At 44.1% G+C, this 21,857-nt stretch overlaps 1 protein-coding gene across 3 annotated transcripts; it reads right to left on the bottom strand.

Moving 5' to 3' along the window:
* Window positions 1-1,615: 1,615 nt before the first annotated feature.
* On the bottom strand, window positions 1,616-21,753 carry LOC136697415 (transmembrane protein 198-like). Of its 3 annotated transcripts, none has more exons than XM_066672498.1 (6): window positions 21,501-21,753; window positions 4,975-5,183; window positions 4,206-4,480; window positions 3,427-3,730; window positions 3,115-3,263; window positions 1,616-2,870 (listed from the first exon to the last, which is right to left on the bottom strand). In XM_066672498.1, exons 2-6 carry the CDS (start codon window positions 5,105-5,107, stop codon window positions 2,721-2,723), a joined length of 1,011 nt encoding a protein of 336 aa, XP_066528595.1. In that variant the 5' UTR covers window positions 5,108-5,183; window positions 21,501-21,753; the 3' UTR covers window positions 1,616-2,720. The 3 variants fall into 3 exon arrangements, with proteins under 3 accessions (XP_066528595.1, XP_066528596.1, XP_066528597.1); XM_066672499.1 differs by lacking the exon at window positions 21,501-21,753 and adding an exon at window positions 19,858-19,927; XM_066672500.1 differs by having other exon boundaries at window positions 2,732-2,870; window positions 3,092-3,263.
* Between the last annotated feature and the right edge of the window lie 104 nt (window positions 21,754-21,857).

Raw genomic sequence — 21,857 nt, 5'->3', positions numbered from 1 at the left:
AAAAATACAACACACCACGACATCTGTAAACATCTATTTAAGGTTATATATGTTCATAAGGGTGCATGAACACATTTTACAATTGTTGATATTTTTGTTATTTCCTTACGGAAGTGAAACTGAGAGAACCGTGATGTGCTTTTACTTGGTAAAAGTGAAAGAAATGACACTGGGTTGAGAAATAAGGCACAGGGAAACTACATCTCACTTTAAAACAAAGACACACTGGACACAATTCTTCATTTCACCACAAGGCTCTGGTTAATAGAAGTTTATAAGTGCAGTGTGTAAGATTTAGTGGCCTCTAGCGGCAAGGTTATAGAATGCAAACAAACGCTTACCCCTCCCTCACCAAGCTGCCATCTCAGTGTAAAAAATGTGAAAGACACTCTAGAACCAGTGTGTGGTTTGTCCATTCAGGGCTAGTGAAGAAACATGGCAGCCGCCGGCGCAAATGCTCACTCTGAGTGAATGAACACAGTAGTTAAAGGTGATTATGAAACGGCACAAATGAAAACAGCACGTATAATGTATTCCTTTTCTGATATCAGATCGACTCTTACACACTGCACCTTTAAGTGTGTGTATCAGTCTGTTCAGACTCACACGAGACACCAGCATCAAATTCAAAGGCATTTTCATTTAAAAATGTGTTTAGTAGCGCACAGCCGAGCACTTGAAAGATTTAAAGGAGCAATAGGTCATTTTTACTGCCAGAAAGTAAAACAGTATCTCCCAAAAAGTGAATTATATTGTTTTCACATTGATTCTGTGAAGTACAGAACACATGAGATTACTCAAACTGTTTAGTGGTCCCTGAAAAAAAAAAGTTTATTCTTCATAGAGCAGGTCCCCCAGATGGGTGGAACCATGTTTAAAATTTACTACATAATAATACAATTTAATACACCCAGGCCACTAGGTGTCAGCATAGCATGAAGAAAAAATGGCAGAAAAATGACAGATTGCTCCTTTAATATTATAAAAATGTACTAACAAATAAAATTACACACAACTACACATAAGAATCCTATGCTATAAAAACACAGAGTAAAACCAAACCATCTTCGCTTCTTTATAGAATTGTAAATCTATACACAAGGATCTATAGCCACCTACAGATACAATAACTCAATTATACACAATTTTACAAGTTGTATCTAAAAACGAAACATTTCTGTAAAAACATTCCTCACTCTCACACACACAGGCACTTCGCTTCACTGTCCCGCTGACGACTGAAGTGCAGTCAAGGCATGGCCCTGATCAATAGAGTGGTCACAGCACATTTATACCCCATCCCACATCTATTTCTGGAAACAGAGGCACTACCACTACTAAGACACTTAAGTTCACTTCAGTTCAGAGAGAGAGAGAGAGAGAGAGAAAGAGAGAGAGAGAGAGAGAGAGAAAGAGAGAGAGAGAGAGAGAGAGATATAGAGAGAAAGAGAGTGAGAGAGAGATAGAGAGAAAGAGGGTGAGAGAGAAAGATAGAGAGAGAGAGAGAGAAAGAGAGAGAGAAAGAGAGATAGGGAGAGAGAGATAGAGAAAAAGTGAGAGAGATAAAGATAAAGAGAGAGAGAGAGAGAGAGAGAGAGAGAGAGAGAGAGAGAGACAGAGAGAGATAAAGAGTGAGAGAGAGATAGAAAGAGAGAGAGAGAGAGAGAGAGAGAGAGAGAGAGAAAGAGAGAGAGAGAGTGAGAGAGAGAGAGAGTGAGTGAGAGAGAGAGAGAGAGAGAGAGAGAGAGAGAGAGACCTCTAATGACAACTCATCATCACTCACTTTTCACACATTCACCCACACCTTCACATCATATGCTTAGGACCTTGTATGTTACATTAAAAAATTCCCTACTGGACAATTCTACTGTTGTTTTTTAAATTCTGCGTGATTAAATATTTGTGGTGTTCAAATCATTAAGAGTGCTTTAGATTCAAACAACTTCACAAGTCAGACTTCATAGTAGAGGCGAACAGAGCCTGATGTCCACCTTGATTAGATCTGTGTAGTGGTCTAGTGGTGTGTACTCAGCACGCATGATCACTGAAGGTTTATAAAAGAGCTGCATCTACATTGTAGACATGGAGACGCCTGGTTCCCAACGGCACCACTGAACATTTGGTTCTCTACAATGAATGATTTCAAATAAAAAATTTCAGTGAACCTATTTACTGCTTACTGCTTTTTTAACCCTATACAGACATTTTGAAAAGTCAGTGGAGTTGCCCTTTACCACATCAGGCTTCGTGAAAGGGGAAGCTATAAAATGGCTATTAATAAATACTTTAACTGGTTTGTTGACAAACGAAGAGCACAGTTAATGCTCGGAAAGTAAGGCCTGGTGTATCTAGGTACAGTCTGATCTACTGTCATCTTCTAGAGTTTCCAGATTTCCACCATCTAGAATAAACACATTTCCACAGACATCACTAATGTTAAATTCTTTTCTCTCATTCAGATTGTTAGTGCTATGTCCGATGATGATATAACTCAGGACCTGATGATGTCACTCTGTAGCTGAGGATGGCCCTCTGATGTTAACGTCACTCGGTCACAGACGAGGCCGCTCCAGAGCTCGCGATACATCACAGTTTCTGATGACGATGTAGCTCAGTCACTAATGATAGAACTCGTCACACGCATGGCCTGATGACTTCAGTCAGGAGCTGATGATGTCACTCAGTTACTGATGATGTCGCTCCATCGATGACGATGCCCCTCAGGAGCGCGTGGGTGGCGTGGTGGATGTGAGGGGAACCGTGGAGCCGGTCTCGTAGTCAAAGTCCACCACCGTGTGATTGGTGGTGCTCAGGCTGCTGAGGGACGTTCCCGTTCCCATCTGACGATCCCTGAGACTCTGCAGGTAACTCTGGGTTTATAGAAGGCAAAGAAAGAGAAAATGGAGGTTAATTAACACTGAATATCCATGTCATTACCAACATTCAATACAGAAACAAAGAGGATATATTTTGCATCCTCAGGTTCGGAGTTTCAGGTTTGGTTTGTGAAAATCTCTACAGTAAAATCTCTTCTAATGTGAGAGATACCTGCGCTGTAACATAGTAAATGTATTTTAAGAAGATAAATCACCATTAGGTTCTTATGAAACTAACTGGGGCTAGTAGATCTCCAGCGTAACGTTTGACAGGCGTTGGTTTCCGTCGATATGTTCCCTCCTGACCCCCAGATAACTGCTGCTTTTTAGCGTCCTTCTGTCGAATTCTCATGAGCTGGACCCTCTTCTGCCTTCTGCTGATGATCACTGAAACACAACAAGTACGACACCAATAATTTTGGATTGTAAAAGTAGAGTCTGATAATATTCAGTGAATTAAACCTCAGGATGTTGTAAAAACATCTTGTTAGTTGCGTAAAGAAGCTTGAAGAAAGTGTAAAGGAAGCAAAATGAGTCCTGGGTCCTGTACCTTCTGTGTGTGAATACCCTTCAGCTGTGAGCTTCCACTGCACTAAGACTCCCATGATGCTGAGCGTGGGCCAGATTCCCAGGATGACCCAACTGTACCAGCAGAGCGGCACGGGGGTGGGCAGCAGACGTAGAGAGTCGTACGCGTGAGACGCCAAAGCTAGCATCTCCACGAAATAATCTGCACAAACCGTCATTATAGCAGCACCGAACACCGCCGTGGAGAGAACAGTGAAGAGCTTCTGCCACTGAAGGGTTAAAACTGCACAGAGCATCCCAGAACCCAGTAGAGCTCCCAGAGGAACCTGAACACACGCAGCAGGGAAACAGGGGTTAAACACAGAGCCAGGGGTTCTCAGTGTTGCTCTGAGAGGGATGTAGAACACACACAAGATCCACAAGACTGTACACTGCAGCCTCTCAAAAGGCTAATGGTGACCATGAGTCTAAATGCATTTTCTAATCTTATAAAGAATGTCTCTTAGGAAAAAATCACAGGAAGTAGCTTGGAGGTCTGACTACATAAAGCCACAGATCCGTTTAATTACAGCATAATCCACTCCTGTGCTCCTCTGGATTTAAAACTCCAGCTCCACCTTAAAAAGTCCACAATTTACAACTCGAGCCCAATGCATTAACCCTAAGAACTTTATTTAAATATGACTTCATCTATGAGAACATAAACCTTTCAAGAATCATTATAATTAACGACATTATATTAATCTGAGACTTACACTCAAACTAAAATAATCCGGTTTAGGAACGGTGCCGTGCACATACCCACAAAGTTCCAGGGGTGTAGAACTGGTGAGTGACCAGCAGAGCGGCGAGGGCGAGCAGGAGGCCGAGGAGGAGCCCTGTCATAAATAAGCCAACGCTGCGCACCAGCATCGTGACCAGTCCGCAGAGGAGTCCGATCCCCAGACCAATCCCAGCACTCGCCTCCACACTGAGCTGAGTGTCCAGCACTCGCTCTTTATGACACAGCAGGAAGATAACGACGGAACCGAACATCAGCCCCGAGAGGAACATCACAGCTTTAAAGCAGCGGTAACCTGCAGCAGAGGAGATATAACATAACAAGCAGCTTTTTAAAAACACACAATATGTTTCCAGGGTCAGAGTGTGAACATCCTAGCTCTGGGGCGATCAGTGCACTGCCTCTGTGTTTCAAGGTTCAGGGATAATTTCCCCCAGTTGAGACATCATCCTGTTGTGGACAATTAAGATTAATTCCAAATGACTGCAGACTTGACTCGGACTTTGTGTTGTTTGATCGTGCCCCTACTACAGGTTCCTAACGTAGTTCTTTCCTTATAAAGGCTACATGAGGAGATGATCTAATCTCATACAAAATAACGGCTGAAAAAGAAACAACATGAGCTTAAATTTGGTTGTGAATGAAGCAAAAGAAGCAGAGCATGTACATTTCTGGATTTCTAAACGAACACCAGGTGCACAGAACAAAAACCAAGTCATGGGATTTCCCAAGATTATCTCCCAAATGGCTATCGAAGGAGTTCAATTTCTCCTTTTCACATGAACTCACCAAAAAAGCAGTAGATGATTCCAAAGAGGCAGCACATGGAGCAGATGACCGTGGGGATGACCTCATATTTCCTCTGGATCTCCAGCTGACAGGCGTCCACCTCGTCCGAGCCCGGTCCCGACAGATCCGCCATTTCGGCACAGAGAGTGGACTATCCGAAACGAGGGAGGGGACGGGTTATCCTGACATCACTGGGGTTGAGGAAGCACCTGGAGGCAAAGAAGAAACTCATTACGATCGAGTTTTAAGTGGAGAATGTGTCCTACACCACTGCCATAAAACTGTAAAAACTGTTTATAATAATTCTTCATATTAATCTTCATATTTATAAGCAACATTTCTAAAAACAAACTGCTAATGGAATAAAGCTAACAATCAGAATGGTGTTTACTGACGAGCTTAAAGACGATTTCACTCGCTGTGTGTGTGAGACATTGTGTAATGTGGTGCACACACATGGCGCTGCTATAAGGCACCGGCTCACAATAAAAAGCGCTCTTGGAAGGGGGCCACATGGAGACTTAATTAAAGCCTATAGCGATGGAACAACTAAAAGCAGCATGTGGCCGCGCCCAGCCCTCGATGCCGCCTCCTCACGCCCATAATGCTGCTTCACACACTGAATCTTCCAGAGGAGTGATACTTCCCTTCTGGTTCCCAGGTGACGGTGTGGGACTTCCTCTTACGGGCTGTACCCCACACACTGTGCTAAACGGTGGTTTTACAGTGGGACGCAGAAGTTCAATACTGCTGGTCAAACGACGTGTTTTGTTAATGAACACAGTTTTATCAGAAGTTTCTCCCTTTTTTCCTGAAAGAAGAGCTTTACTTTAGTTGTGGGAGCATTTCTATGAGGTCAGTTACTGATGTTGGATGATTATCTCTGGAACAGAAACTGTCCCATAGGGGTTTCATTAAAGGTACTGTACGTCCCTCCACAGAATCCAGATGTTTAAACCCATCTAGCTCGTGCCTGGCTTTGAGAATAATGAGATAAGGCTCATGTGCAGCTGCTTCAGAGAATCCCTTTTTATTTCTTACATTTTTCACAAGTGATTATACAAGCTGTGTATGGACAACTGACCCATTTTACTGCATTAGAGTTGGTTTACATTTAGTGTAATATTATATGGTATTTGTAGAGAGACAGAGAGAGAGAGAGAGAGACAGAGAGATATATAGAGAGAGACAGAGAGATATATAGAGAGAGACAGAGAGATATATAGAGAGAGACAGAGAAATATAGAGAGAGAGACAGAGAAATATAGAGAGAGACAGATATATATATATATATATATATATAGAGAGAGAGAGAGAGAGAGAGAGAGAGAGAGACAGAGAGAGAGATGGAGAAAGAGAGAGACCCGAGACAGAGCTGCACTTCCTCACAGAATGCCCAAAGTACACTGAGATCCGCAAAGAGTTCTACATTAAATTTTGTGAAATACACCCGTCCTTCACAGCCCTGACCCCCACAGACAGACTCCCGTATCTGCTGGGAGAACAGAGAGAGAGCTGCACTCTCGCAGCCCGATACGTCCTCGCCTGCCATCGCAAAAGGGACAGTGAGTGACCCTGTCAAACACCCAAACACACACACACACACACACACACGCACGCACACACACACACACACACACCCCATATATAACCTTTTCCTCCAGTTCCAGTCGCTGTGGTGAATGTTGCCAAGTGTTTCCAAGTTCTAAAAAGTTACCCCCTGTATTTATTTAATTCAATATTTTATTGTTTAATTCAATGTTTATGTTCTTCTTAAATTGTAACCCAGGCTTTGACAATACAAATGTAACTAATTTGTCATGTCAATAAAGCACCTTGAATTGAATTGAGAGACAGAGAGATATAGAGAGAGAGACAGAGAGAGAGATGGAGAGAGAGAGAGAGAGAGATGGAGAGAGACAGAGAGAGAGATGGAGAGAGAGAGAGAGGGAGAGGGAGAGACAGAGAGAAAGAGCAATAGAGAGAGAGACATATATAAAGAGAGAGAGACAGAGAGATATAGAGAGACAGAGAGAGAGAGATAGAGAGAGACAGAGAGAGAAAGATAGAGAGAGACAGAGAAATATATAGAGAGACAGAGAGATATAGAGAGACATATATATAAAGAGAGAGAGAGAGATAGAGAGACAGAGAGAGAGAGAAATAGAGAGACAGAGAGAGAGAGACAGAAAGAGAGAGAGAGAGATGGAGAGAGAGAGAGAGACAGAGAGATATATATAGAGAGACAGAGAGAGAGAGAGACAGACAGAGAGATATATATAGAGAGACAGAGAGATATATAGAGAGAGACAGAGATATAGAGACAAAGAGAGAGACAGAAAGAGAGGGAGAGACAGAGAGAGAGACAGAAAGAGAGAGATAGATAGATAGAGATAGAGAGAGACAGAAAGATATATATATAGAGAGACAGAGAGATATAGAGAGAGAGACAGAGAGAGACAGAGAGAGAGAGAGACAGAGAGAGACAGAGAGAGAGAGAGACAGAGAGATATAGAGAGAAAGACAGAGAGAGAGAGAGAGAGAGAGAGAGAGACAGAGAGAGAGACAGAGAGAGAGAGAGAGGGAGATTTTTTTATTTATTTTTAAAAACATAACATTTATTCAATCATCCATAAACACATATAACAGTAAACAAACACAGTACGACATCACAGACATAAACACAGTATCAATTAAAGCATTCAGCTCAAAGGGCTTGTGAAGATCAGTTTTCCCTCCTCAACCCTGCACAGGAGATCATTGCAACACCATTCCAGCTCAAAACCTTCAACGTTATTCAACGTTATTTTGTAAAAACCAAACTCAAAGAAAATTCTGGACTTTACCAGGGACAAGAACAGAGGTAAAACCTCCTGACCAGATCTGTCCTCCATTTTGTTTCTCCTGGAGTTGTATATTGCCAGTTTTGCCTGACCCACTATGAAATTAAGCAGCTGCCACTTAACACGGTCTTTTTGTCGATACCCAGCCCCAAAAATAAAAGCACAAGAGTTAAAAATTTCCCCACATTTCAAAAATAAAAACTCAAGTGTCAGAAAAAAGGACTTAAGCCTTGAACAGTCTAAAAAACAGTGAAAGATGGTCTTTCTGAGACCACAGAAAACACACCTATCACTGACTTCTGGATTGATCACAGACATAAAAGAGTTCACTGCTATGACCCCATGTAGGATCCTCCACTGGAGATCTCCAGACCTCTTAATTAGTGGTTGCTTATATAAAACCCTCCAGACAGGCTGCCTTTCCGTCCCTACCCCCAGCTTGTCCCTCCACACCGTGTCAGGTCGTCCATTCATCACTGCTTTATTCAACACTTTAACACAGCATTCATATAAAACACGGCCTGACACAGTGTGAAGGTCCACGTCTTGCAGGCCCGAGAGGTCTAACAAAGGGCCCGATGCTCCATCTAAATCAGGAGTAAGAGCAGTACGTGGGAAAAGGTCCCCCTTGTTTGGCATTATACTCCCAGTACTGTACTTTTCCAACAATGACAGTTCCTCCAAAGACAGCCTGTCCTTCCACAAGTCAGCGATGGTTTCAGCTTGACGGAGTGACCTCAGCCCCAGTACAGAGGCAACATTCTGGATGTCGTTTAAGCCTGGCCCTAACACACCCACCAGGTCCCGCAATGTCACTGTTCCAGAATTACTGAGCATTAAAGCAAGGCCCGGTACACCATCCCCAGACACGTCCAACCGAGCCCCTTTTACTATTGGCTCTTCCAACAGCCAAAAAAGTGAGGCAGAGAGAGAGAGAGAGAGAGAGAGAGAGAGAGAGAGAGAGAGAGACAGAGAGAGAGATGGAGAGAGAGAGAGACAGAGAGATAAAGAGAGAGAGACAGAGAGAGAGATGGAGAGAGAGAGAGAGGGAGAGGGAGAGACAGAGATATAGACACAGAGAGAGAGACAGAGAGAAAGAGCGAGAGAGAGAGACAGACAGAAAGAGAGAGAGAGACAGACAGAAAGAGAGTGAGAGAGAGAAAGAGAGAGAAAGACAGATAGAGACAGAGAGAGAGAGAGAGAGACAGAGACAGAGAGAGAGAAAGAGACCTCTAATGACAACTCATCACCACTCACCACTGAGCATAAACACCCCATCTATGTCAGAGTCCCCTGTATCAGTCAGAACACAAACCCAAGCCTCCTGCTGAGTAAGACATACACAGAGGGTGGAAAACAAAGACTTTACAATCTGAAGTTCACCATGTGCTTTTTAAAATGTGCAGATTAAACAAAATCATGTCGTGTGAAAAAAAAAAGAACTCTTCCCAGAGGAACATGAGAAGATCTCAAACTGGACGAACAAGATCCAGTTGTGGGTAAACACTGCTAGGCGTTAGATTAGAGGAGTGTGTGAGTGGGGGGTGGTGGCGGCGGTTAAGTATAGGCCCAGCTCATTTGTTTGGAAGGGCCTTTCTCTCTTTCTCCATAGCGTCTGATGATCTCACCCCTCCGCGATCCGATTACAACAAACTCACGTTTTCAACACAGAAGAAAAACAGTCAACGGCTGGCCTTAATCCATCTTTTCTTCTCCTGTTCCCTCTTTCATTCGCTCGCATTTTCCTCCCTCACTCTGCCTCGACTCGCGTTTCGTGGAAGAAGGGGAGTCAGAGTGGAAAGATGGTTATTCCTGCTCTTCTCTGTTTTTCCGCAGAGAGAGCAGAGTTCTCTCGTCTGAGTCACTTTCTGTCCCTCCTCTGACTCTGGGCATGGGTCGAAATCTCTTCTGTCTCTAAATAGCCCACAGGCCAACACCAGACTCAGAAACAGCCTCCAGCCTCTATACGCTTATAATACACGCACGTATGAAAGCAAATCTCCATTTAAAGCCTGTTTTCTCTAGATATATAACAGAATTTGAAGCAGCATTAACCCAAAGTCACCATGATCAATGCTGCATGGGCTCGAGGGGTATGAGACCCCCAGCACTGGGCTGTGAAGCAGTGAAACCCTACACCTCAGAGTGATGGAGACTTTGGGATGGAATTAAGTCGTGGTTGTGATCCAGAACCAATCTTTCAACATGGCACTTGACCTCACTAATGCAACCAAATCTTTGAAGAACTGTGCGCTGTGCATGTGTCCGCTTTATAACCAGCTTTGTTCACCTATATCGCTGAACAGAGGCCTCTTTTACCAAGAGCAGGTACATATTTACAGCAGCTGCGTATGAATCAAAGTTGAACTTTTGTGAGAAAAGGGTGCACTGCAATTTCTCTCTCTATGCCTTACACACACAAGCTCTGTGTGGAGGGTGGGAGAGAGAGAAAGAGAGAGAGAGAGATGTGTGTGTGTGTGTGTGTGTGTGTGTGTGTGTGTGCGAGGAGGAGAATGAAGCTATTATGAGCTGATACAAAAGCTTCGATCTCTCGCCATGACCCTGTCTGCTTGTTAAGCTCGAAGCATGCTGAGAGAGTGAGGAAGAAGGGAACGGTTCTGATTGGCTGCCTTTACTATGAAGCCCTGCCTCTTCAAATCTCTCCGTTTCTTTGATTGGATGAGAGCAGTGAGTGAGTTGTATTTGAAACATGCACCCTTCCCGTAAAGGGCTGATTCTCCCAGTGACAGCGACTCCGTGACTGAAAATCCAGGCCAAAGAGAGGCGTTTGTTTCTCTGGTGTTTATGCAGCAACAGAGAATTCGCATGTTACTGGATTTCTTTTTTAAGGACAGAGATAAACTCCTTTTTCCAATGAAGTAAATTACAGACTGCGGCTAAAAAGTTTGGAATTAGAATTCAAATCAAGTGTTACACTGTGTTCTGTTAGAGAATTCAACTATTTTAAAGGTCAATCTAGAACAATGAGATCATCCATCCATTCATCCATTATCTGTAACCCTTATCTAGTTCAGGGTCACGGTGGGTCCAGAGCCTGGAATCATTGGGTTCAAGGCGGGAACACACCCTGGAGGGGGCGCCAGTCCTTCACAGGGCAACACCTACACTCACACACTCGCACCTACAAACACTTTTGAGTCGCCAATCCACCTACCAACGTGTGTTTTTGGACGTGGGAGGAAACCCACGCAGACACAGGGAGAACACACCACACTCCTCACAGACAGTCACCTGGAGGAAACCCACGCAGACACAGGGAGAACACACCACACTCCTCACAGACAGTCACCCGGAGGAAACCCACGCAGACACAGGGAGAACACACCACACTCCTCACAGACAGTCACCCGGAGGAAACCCATGCAGACACAGGGAGAACACACCACACTCCTCACAGTCACCCGGAGGAAACCCACGCAGACACAGGGAGAACACACCACACTCCTCACACACAGTCACCCAGAGGAAACCCACGCAGACACAGAGAGAACACACCACACTCCTCACAGACAGTCACCCAGAGGAAACCCACACAGACACAGGGAGAACACACCACACTCCTCACAGTCACCTGGAGGAAACCCACGCAGACACAGGGAGAACACACCACACTCCTCACAGACAGTCACCCGGAGAAAACCCACGCAGACACAGGGAGAACACACCACACTCCTCACAGACAGTCACCCAGAGGAAACCCACGCAGACACAGAGAGAACACACTACACTCCTCACAGACAGTCACCCAGAGGAAACCCACGCAGACACAGGGAGAACACAACACACTCCTCACAGACAGTCACCCGGAGGAAACCCACGCAGACACAGGGAGAACACACCACACTCCTCACAGACAGTCACCCGGAGGAAACCCACACAGACACAGGGAGAACACACCACACTCCTCACAGACAGTCACCCAGAGGAAACCCACGCAGACACAGAGAGAACACACTACACTCCTCACAGACAGTCACCCGGAGAAAACCCACACAGACACAGGGAGAACACACCACACTCCTCACAGACAGTCACCCGGAGGAAACCCACGCAGACACAGGGAGAACACACCACACTCCTCACAGACAGTTACCCGGAGGAAACCCACACAGACACAGGGAGAACACACCACACTCCTCACAGACAGTCACCCGGAGGAAACCCACACAGACACAGAGAGAACACACCACACTCCTCACAGACAGTCACCCGGAGGAAACCCACGCAGACACAGGGAGAGAACACACCACACTCCTCACAGACAGTCACCCGGAGGAAACCCATACAGACACAGAGAGAACACACCACACTCCTCACAGACAGTCACCCAAAAGAAACCCACGCAGACACAGAGAGAACACACCACACTCCTCACAGACAGTCACCCAGAGGAAACCCACACAGACACAGGGAGAACACACCACACTCCTCACAGTCACCTGGAGGAAACCCACGCAGACACAGGGAGAACACACCACACTCCTCACAGACAGTCACCCGGAGGAAACCCACACAGACACAGGGAGAACACACCACACTCCTCACAGACAGTCACCTGGAGAAAACCCACGCAGACACAGGGAGAACACACCACACTCCTCACAGACAGTCACCCAGAGGAAACCCACGCAGACACAGAGAGAACACACTACACTCCTCACAGACAGTCACCCAGAGGAAACCCACGCAGACACAGGGAGAACACACCACACTCCTCACAGTCACCCGGAGGAAACCCACGCAGACACAGGGAGAACACACCACACTCCTCACAGACAGTCACCCGGAGGAAACCCACGCAGACACAGGGAGAACACACCACACTCCTCACAGACAGTCACCCGGAGGAAACCCACACAGACACAGGGAGAACACACCACAGTCCTCACAGACAGTCACCCGGAGGAAACCCACACAGACACAGGGAGAACACACCACACTCCTCACAGACAGTCACCTGGAGAAAACCCACGCAGACACAGGGAGAACACACCACACTCCTCACAGACAGTCACCCAGAGGAAACCCACGCAGACACAGAGAGAACACACTACACTCCTCACAGACAGTCACCCAGAGGAAACCCACGCAGACACAGGGAGAACACACCACACTCCTCACAGTCACCCGGAGGAAACCCACGCAGACACAGGGAGAACACACCACACTCCTCACAGACAGTCACCCGGAGGAAACCCACGCAGACACAGGGAGAACACACCACACTCCTCACAGACAGTCACCCGGAGGAAACCCACACAGACACAGGGAGAACACACCACAGTCCTCACAGACAGTCACCCAGAGGAAACCCACGCAGACACAGAGAGAACACACCACACTCCTCACAGACAGTCACCCGGAGGAAACCCACGCAGACACAGGGAGAACACACCACCCTCCTCACAGACAGTCACCCGGAGGAAACCCACACAGACACAGAGAGAACACACCACACTCCTCACAGACAGTCACCCGGAGGAAACCCACGCAGACACAGGGAGAGAACACACCACACTCCTCACAGACAGTCACCCGGGGTGGGACTTGATCCCACAACCTCCAGGTCCTTGGAGCTGTGACAGAGACACTATCTGCTGCGCCACCGTGCCGTCCCCACAATGAGATCAACTAAAAATAAAAAGAACTGCTCAGAAGCAGATGCATATTAGCATTACCATGCATTCACACTAGAAGGCCACAAGTCGATTACAGTGTCCCACGTCTGCCTTTGCTGGGGATGTTCAGGACAACTCATGATGTGGTTTATAGGTGTGTAGAGTGTCGGGACCTCAGACAGTGCGCCCTAATAATTATCCAAAGCAGTCATTTAGCTTTGCCCAGTCTCAGTGTCACAACTCATCGCCTGTCATCGCCACTTATCACCTGCCACTAAATTGCAGCTACAAATTACCTGCCCTCGTAGGAAACAACTGCTCATCTGATGTTTTCTATTGTGAACAGGAGGTGTAAGGTCACTTTCATTTTACCTGCAGCCAACACAGTTTGAGTCCCGCTCCGAGTGACTGTCTGTGAGGAGTGTGGTGTGTTCTCCCTGTGTCTGCGTAGGTTTCCTCCGGGTGACTGTGAGGAGTGTGGTGTGTTCTCCCTGTGTCTGCGTGGGTTTCTTCCGGGTGCTCAGGTTTCCTCCAACAGTCCAAAAACACATGTTGGTAGGTGGATTGGCTACTCAAGAGTATGTGTGTGTGTGTCGCCCTGTGAAGTACTGGCGCCCCCTCCAGGGTGTGTTCCTACCTTGCACCCAGTGAGGTAGGCTCCGGACCCACCATGACCCTGAACTGGATAAGGGTTATAGATAATGAATGAATGAATTTATTAAAAATGAAACCAAATTATGATAAATTTAAGTGTGTGAATGCACTGTAGAGGCCACTTTTCATTTTGGGGAAACTGTAAAAACTTTTGAATATGCCGTAAAAGTCCAACACCATAGTAAACACATCATTCACGAATGTGGCTTTGCTTAACAACCAACTTAACCGGCAACTGAGAAGTGTGGATCATATTTAACAATTCGCACTTGACCATGTTATGTCTAATAGCGTGAATCACACTGAGCATGAGCATGAGGTGTGAGAGAAAACAAGGGCCAGAGAAATAGAGAACAACAGAGGGTTTGTCACTATACCATCTTCAACTGACACTGACTCTTATGACCCCTGACCAAAACGCAGATCTGCTGTGGTCTCATGCTCAATTTGAAAAACCACTAGTAACAGGCAAACATTCGCTAAGACCTGCTCTTCCACCATGCCCTAAGAAGGGAAGGGCAAATGTCAGAACAGTTCTGTGAGCAGCTGAAGGCATTCAGAAAGAAAAATCATTAAAACTTTCAGGTGCTGATGTCGGTTGGTTAGTTCTGGATCCCCACACCAGCTGCTGGAGCTCCATCAGTGCAGAGAATGCAGTTCCGTGCCTCAGAACCCAGTGCTGGGGGGCTTTTGACCTCTGACAATGAGCATAAAGAATAAGCGAAGCCTGTTATTATAATATTAATACCTAAGCCATGCTTTCTGGAACACTAAGAGCTGGAAAACTATGGAAAATCTGAACTGTCAGGCAATGTTTCCCTTAAACACTGTGGACCCTTAATGAGGAAGGGCACTTTGATTTCTGACCCCTGGCTCCTATCTCCCCTTCACAAAGTAAACTCGCAGACAGGAAACAGATCTACTCGGCTTGACCTCAGCCTCAGGGGCAGGAATCAAAACAGGAAGAAAAAAGACACAGGAGGGAATACGTCATGCACGGAAAAGGCTCAGACTTCATGTCTTCTGATAATCGGGTTTTTAGCATTAACATTTGGCCAAATAGTACACGATAAAACCTGTTCCCTAAAGGGTCTGTATCCTGCAATTGTGCACTTTTGTCCAAAGTGGGACAAGGGACCTGGAGGTTGTGTGTTCAAGTCCCACTCCGGGTGACTGTCTGTGAGGAATTTGGTGTGTTCTCCCTGTGTCTGCGTGGGTTTCCTCCGTGTGACTGTCTGTGAGGAGTGTGATGTGTTCTCCCTGTGTTTGCGTGGGTTTCCTACGGGTGACTGTCTGTGAGGAGTGTGGTGTGTTCTCCATGTGTCTGCATGGGTTTCCTCCTGGTGACTGTTTCTTTTCCATTTTTCGTACTTTCATAGTTTTATTTCAGTTTTTCATTATCATTTTCCACGCTTGCCTTAAACAATAAAATATTTTAGCTTCTTATACATCAACACCTATACTGCAACTAATGCTGTGTTTAAGGTGGAAGGGAACATACGAATAAGAATCCATCCCCAGCCACAAAGCAATGTACGTTCGACTTAAAAAACATTTACAGTACACTCAAAAACTACTTTAAATTGTTTAATATCATAATTTTTTTAATTAGTTAGTATATAGCACACTACACTTTATCCTCCACCCAAATGCAACCAGAATCTAAATCAATATAAAAAAAAAAAAAAAAAAAAAAACAGGCGCTCAAGTTTGGTCCACATTCAGTCTGTTGTATTTTATTTTTAAAGACTACCAATAAAATGTCAAACTGATTGTATATGACCCCTGTTTCTGTGAGTGTTTACAAACCGCAAGCATGGTTAATCTGAGTTTACCACCCAAAAAAAATCTACACTATACTAGCCAGTGAACCGACACTAGTTTGGATTTTTAAAAAAAGCCATACTTACAATCTTTATATTTTTAATCCAACCACTTGTGCAGCACATTGTCTCCGAGTTGGACATAATGATAGGGTTAAAAACAGCAGAATTGATAAATGACTAGGTTTTGCAGTCTTGAAAGGGGTTCCCAGTGTTTGTGAACCACATGAACTTGAGTTATCCATCACAGCGCCCTCTTGAGTGAGTCTATTTGTAGCGCTGATTACAGACCAGTGGAAACGCTGAATCGCTCCCATTGTTCTGGCGAGTGAATGAAGGGGAAAACCTGCCGAGGCTTTGGCACTGACTCGAGCTGCCTCTTCGCCTCTTCCCTTCACAAACTCATGCAGTGCTCAGGCCTGGGCTCTGACCAGAGAACATCCCCTCTCTTCAAACGCCAGCAAAAGAGCATGAGAGAGAGAGAGAGAGAGAGAGAGAGAGAGAGAGAGAGAGAGAGAGACAAACTGGGGCACTTGGAAACAAGTAAAGGAGAAGGCATTCATGGAGAGCGGTCACTTAAATAAATCATTGGTGTTCCACCATCTTTAGCTTTACACTGGATCCTTTAAACCATTTTAACGTCAAATGGTTGCTGTTTCTAGTATCATCTTGCACCTAATACTCTCCCCTGTGTCCTGTAACCTGACCACCATCCAAATACCTGGAATGTAAAAGGCAGTTTTATGGAGAATGTTCTCGTAATGATGTCAGCAACTGAGGAAGAACATTTGGGCGTAATCTACTCAAACTCGCTTCAATTCATTACATAAGCAGAGTAAAGCTAGTTGCAGCCCATCTGGAAGAACTTTAACAGCTCTATGATCCTGGAAAGGCTTTACACTAGATGTAGGAACACTGCTCCGAGGATTTTAGGGGAATTCATCCACATAAACATTAGTGAGGTCAGGTACTGATGTTCGATTATTTGTTTTGGATCAAAAACGTCACTCCAAATCATTACAAATGGTTTGATGGAGCTGCATCACTCCAATGGCAGACTCTCGGTGATAGGTTCATGTGCAGCTTCTCCTGGGTTTCCCGTTCTGTTGAGTGCTCAGCTCATGGAGCATTGCATCATTCATAGAGCAAATGGAGCAGAGTTTAACCTCCCCATGGAGGAGTGCGTTACCTCCAGGAGCGGGAACAAAGATGTTTAACCACGAGATGTTTGTTACTGCTTTTTCCTCTCGACGGCTCGTGACATAGACGTTTTGTGGAGTGGGCGTTACTCATTTACTCTGAGGAATAAAAAGGAGTGTCTCTTACTGTCAGCCAATAAAACATTGAGGTGCTTCACACTTATGGTGAACCAGTTAAAAATAGCGTGCCTTTCAGGAGTTTCTTGTCTCACAACAATTCAACTCTCGTAGAAAGTGGTTTTACCATAACAGCAGCCAACCCTACTCTCAGCCACCTTTTAGTATTTGCTACAGATACTAAAAATGCTTGTTAAAAATACAACCGTTTGTTAAAAATTCAATGAGATGGACATGAAATCTCCTCTAGCTCTTTTACACAGACATAGGAATCACTGTCCCCATTCTCTGTAAAACTAGGACAGCCCTCCATGACAGCCTTTGAACCAAACAATAGAGGCCTTTCTACTGGGAGATTGTGGAGAGCTCCTTACAGTGAAAAAAGGGGAGGAAAAAAACATGTGCAACACAATAAACGGGGTTTGTTCTTCAGTCACATGTCCAAGCGCACCCTTCTCAACACGCAGAGAAATATTTGCATTCAGAATTGACATGTTCTTTCACTCATTGACTCTGGTTTTCAAAAACGACAGTAAAGAGCTATGGTGTGTGTCCCTTATAAAGAGTGAATGCAGCCACTTAAGAGAGAGAAGTGCAGACAGCTTGTAAAATGTCTACAGAAAAGCGTATAATAACACAAGAGTCTAAGATCAGGTCTATTCTCATGTTTAGTGTCCAAAGTGTGTGATAAAGTGGCAGTAGAACTGGGGTTCTTTGGAGTAATGGGGCTCCATCCAGCAAATGGGGGGCAGTTTTGTGATCCTAATCGTCCAGAACTTGATGTAACTAATGTGGATGAATGCCATCAAATCCACACAGAAAATGTCCCAATATCTACTGAAAAGCCTTCCCAGAAGAGCAGAGCCCTACCTCATATCCTCCTCACCTTGTACAGCACACAAAACATATGGTAACAACCACTCAAACCCAGCCATTTCCACACACTTGCTACAGTCTACACTTTCCACACACTTTCTATAGGCTCTGAGCTATATACAGTAAATACAGAATCAAGTCTGTCATTTGAACTAAATACACAGTAGAGGGTACCTCCCAGAATCAAAATCCTGTCTGAATTTGTCTCTCTAAAAATAACGGGACTTGCCATTCCCTGTAACTCATCCCAAAGGTGCTAGTTCACAGAAAACCATTTCACTGGCAAATGAATACATACACAATGCATGTCACTTATAATAATTCCACTGTTGGGGCGGTGTGTCTGTGTATTTGGTTTTACTCAATAAGACGTTGCAGCTGCATATGAATTACGATGCCTAAAATTAATACCAGTGCAGTCTCGAAGCAAAAGATGTGTATGTGTGTGTCGGATGAATGCAGTTCTGTTGTCTTAATGGAACGTCTGAGATACGCTTTGGTGCATATACCCCAAGGATGAAACACGGCATTTCCTTTGCCCTGTTCAGAATCGCCAGTTTCAGCACCTGTTCCTTTACATGAGAATGAGCCTCTGTTTATTCCTAACACCAGCACTGAAGTGCGAGGAGCAGAAACCCTTTTTTTTTTGGTCATTTTCACTGGGTTCTCTTTCTTCTCCCTTCTCATTTCCGCCGCATGTAATCAGTGCACTTATTTCTCTGCACTCGTCGTGTTTGTTTTGCTGTGGCTAACCTCGTCTTCACTCTTTCACATAAATGCCAGTCCATCGCTGTGACTGGAGAAACTCATGCCTCTTTCACACATGAACTTCTGAGAACTTCTAGAGATACTCCAGAGTATCGGGTGTTATTAGACTTTGATCACAAAAAACTTAGTAGGTTGCTTTATGGGCTCCAGATCTGCAAATTAATGTGTTATTAATCTCAGAAATGATGAGTTGAATTCACAATGGCTCAAAACATAATTTGCATGTTTTTGCTGGTCAGTGACACACCAAAACAGACTTAGAATACATAAGAGAGTGGAAAAGAACAAGATATAACAACCCGGACATGTCTATACTGTACCAGATGGCAGCCCCTTTACACAGAAGAGGCCTTGTTTCACAAGAGTCACCAGTTAAAGGGGCTTCAAAGAGTCCTTTTACACATTAACCCCAAGAGAGAGAAGTACAGAAAAATTAAATTGTGTATGGTTATATTTACGCTTGCACAAAGTGCTAAAACTCCATAACTGAAGATATTTTACTGTATTTCTCAGGTTAAGCTTGAAGTAAGTTGCCTTAATGAAGAATTAATTGTGATAAATACAAACCCAGGGTTTATTTAAACATTGTTTACTGAAGAGTACCTTCAGTGCTACCTTCTTGACAAACTAATGTTTACACAAGTGTGTCCAGCTGCTTACTTCATTCCGACCTATCCTCCCCACAAGGTACAAAAATGGCCTTCTACAAATAGCATCCTGTAAAGAACACAATTTTGCAAAATGGCAGACCTTGGAAAGAGGATACAGTTCCGCTAATGTTCTTTAGACATGATCAATGTCATTGAAACCTCAAATTATGGACACAAACATTTGAGTTGGGCATGAAAAGCTTGTTTTACCTCCCCAGAAAACACTAAATAGTTTGGGACATTCTGAGGCAGCTGCACATGGTCCCAAATTCACCAAGCCAAGCTTTGGCAAGAGGGGATATTCCACCTAATACCTTTGGAATGAGTTTGATTGGAGTTAATACATGACCTCACCGAAGTTCTTGAGGCAGAATGCTATCAAATTCTCACCGACATGCTCTGACGTCTACTCTAAAGCCTCCTGGAGGATGATACTACAGCAAACAGAGAACAAACTCCTAATTAATCCCAAATAAATACATCTTTTGAAATAAATCAGAAGAAACGTTGGATGAAAATGTCTCCACAACCTTTGGGCCACACAGTGTGTGAGCATAAGTGTGACAAGAGATGTTAAGACAACTGAAAAAACTAAAATGTGTTGCTTGAAGTATCTTTACAAAAGGTTAAAATATAGAAAAACAATATAGAAACTGTATAAAACTATAGAAACAAAACAGAAAACACAACACTAATCTAAGACCAAGAAGTACAACATACTTCATATGAAGCTCATGTAAAATGAACACACAATTGGGTATTATTACCTATTCCTGTGTTTGAGAGTTTTAGGATTACTTTAGGATTAATTGGCTCTTGTGAAAAGCCTTTAGACACCAGCACAAACCAAAGGAGTCTGCAACTAACATCTGCTTCTGACTAAGAGTTCTGGGCTAATTTCCCCCTTCTCTCTCTCTCTCTCTGAGGAAAGGGAAGGATGTTGTCTGTATTTTCCTAACGTACTTCAGTCAGCACCATCTGGTCCAAGCCAACAGGGAAAGATGAAGGTGTCGGTTAAAGGGGGTGGGGTGGAGGGTTTCAGGGGGGTTTTAGGGGAGTTGTAATTGGAGATGCAATGTGACTTTACCACAAGACCCCAAATTATCTTTGTGCCCATGCAACAAGGCACCTTTCCCCACTAAAAAAGAACCAGAAACAGAACCGCAATGCCATAAAACTTGAAAGAACAACATCTGGAACGGTGATTTAGGGGGTAGTCCTAAATAAGACTGGAATAAATTATGCCTTAATTAATATTCACATTGTACCAGGTTGATCATTGATGAAGAGCTGCAATTTTATTCCAAAATGTTCATGAAAACTAAACCTGGGAAAATTCTGAAATTTCGTTTTGGCAAACTAAATTTTGACAAGAAAATAAATTCTTCCAAATGCTGGTAACTAGATTTTATTTTAAGGGAAGTATAAACGATACCAACTGGTCCATAGACAGAGGTTACAAAGAAAAGCAAAACTTATGTTTACGATTAAAATTTTCCAAAATATGCAACAGATTTTGGGTGTAGAACAGCCTGTATTGATGGAGTAAATAAATAAAAAAATATACACAAATAAATCCAACAGAACCAGACCAACACACCTCCTCTCATTTCTGGCACATTTATTTGCATATTAAGAGTTTTTAATTCTCATAAGAAAAGACCAATAAAGCGGTTAAGCGCAGTTAACGGAAAACAGGGGCAAGAAACTCTGTAAACACTCACAGAAATTACACCGCAACGGAAATAACCGCAACACGAATAAACCGAATTTACTCATATCTCTAAAATTCAGATTTAACTTTAAATTTAAACACCTGAATTGTTTATATCTTTTAAAAAATAGACATTTTTAGATATAACATCTGCAAAAACACATTAAACTGTTAAACAGAGTGTATATTTAATGCGTTTTAGAAGTGCTAATGTAACGGTTAACGTTAAAAATTCAAACTCACCGACTAGTGTCAGTGACGTGGAAACTGCTGAGGCGAATGGAGAAACCGGGAGAGTAACGTCGAGTAACAGAAGGAAAAGCTTTCAAATCCGTTAGGAGAGGACAAAGCCACGTCGACTCTCTTGGAAACTGAACATTTTGTTCGCATTTGTTTAGTATTGTCTTTTTTGGCGAGAAAATAAACGCAGAAGCTTTGGAGAGAGTCCTCTTGGTCACGTCCCAGTTGCCTGTTTTCCCCTTGCTTTTAGTGAAGGCTTTCCCTAAAACTGTTGAGAGAGAGAGAGAGAGAGAGAGAGAGAGCGCAAAGGAAACGGATTCCTCCACCCCTCTCCTCCATTTCCCCTCCCCCGATTTTAAA

The sequence above is a fragment of the Hoplias malabaricus genome, chromosome 5, assembly GCF_029633855.1.
Source record: "Hoplias malabaricus isolate fHopMal1 chromosome 5, fHopMal1.hap1, whole genome shotgun sequence".
NCBI classification, from domain to species: domain Eukaryota; kingdom Metazoa; phylum Chordata; class Actinopteri; order Characiformes; family Erythrinidae; genus Hoplias; species Hoplias malabaricus.
Note: the sequence above shows the minus strand (reverse complement) of the source record. Positions and strands in the feature narration are given on the sequence as shown.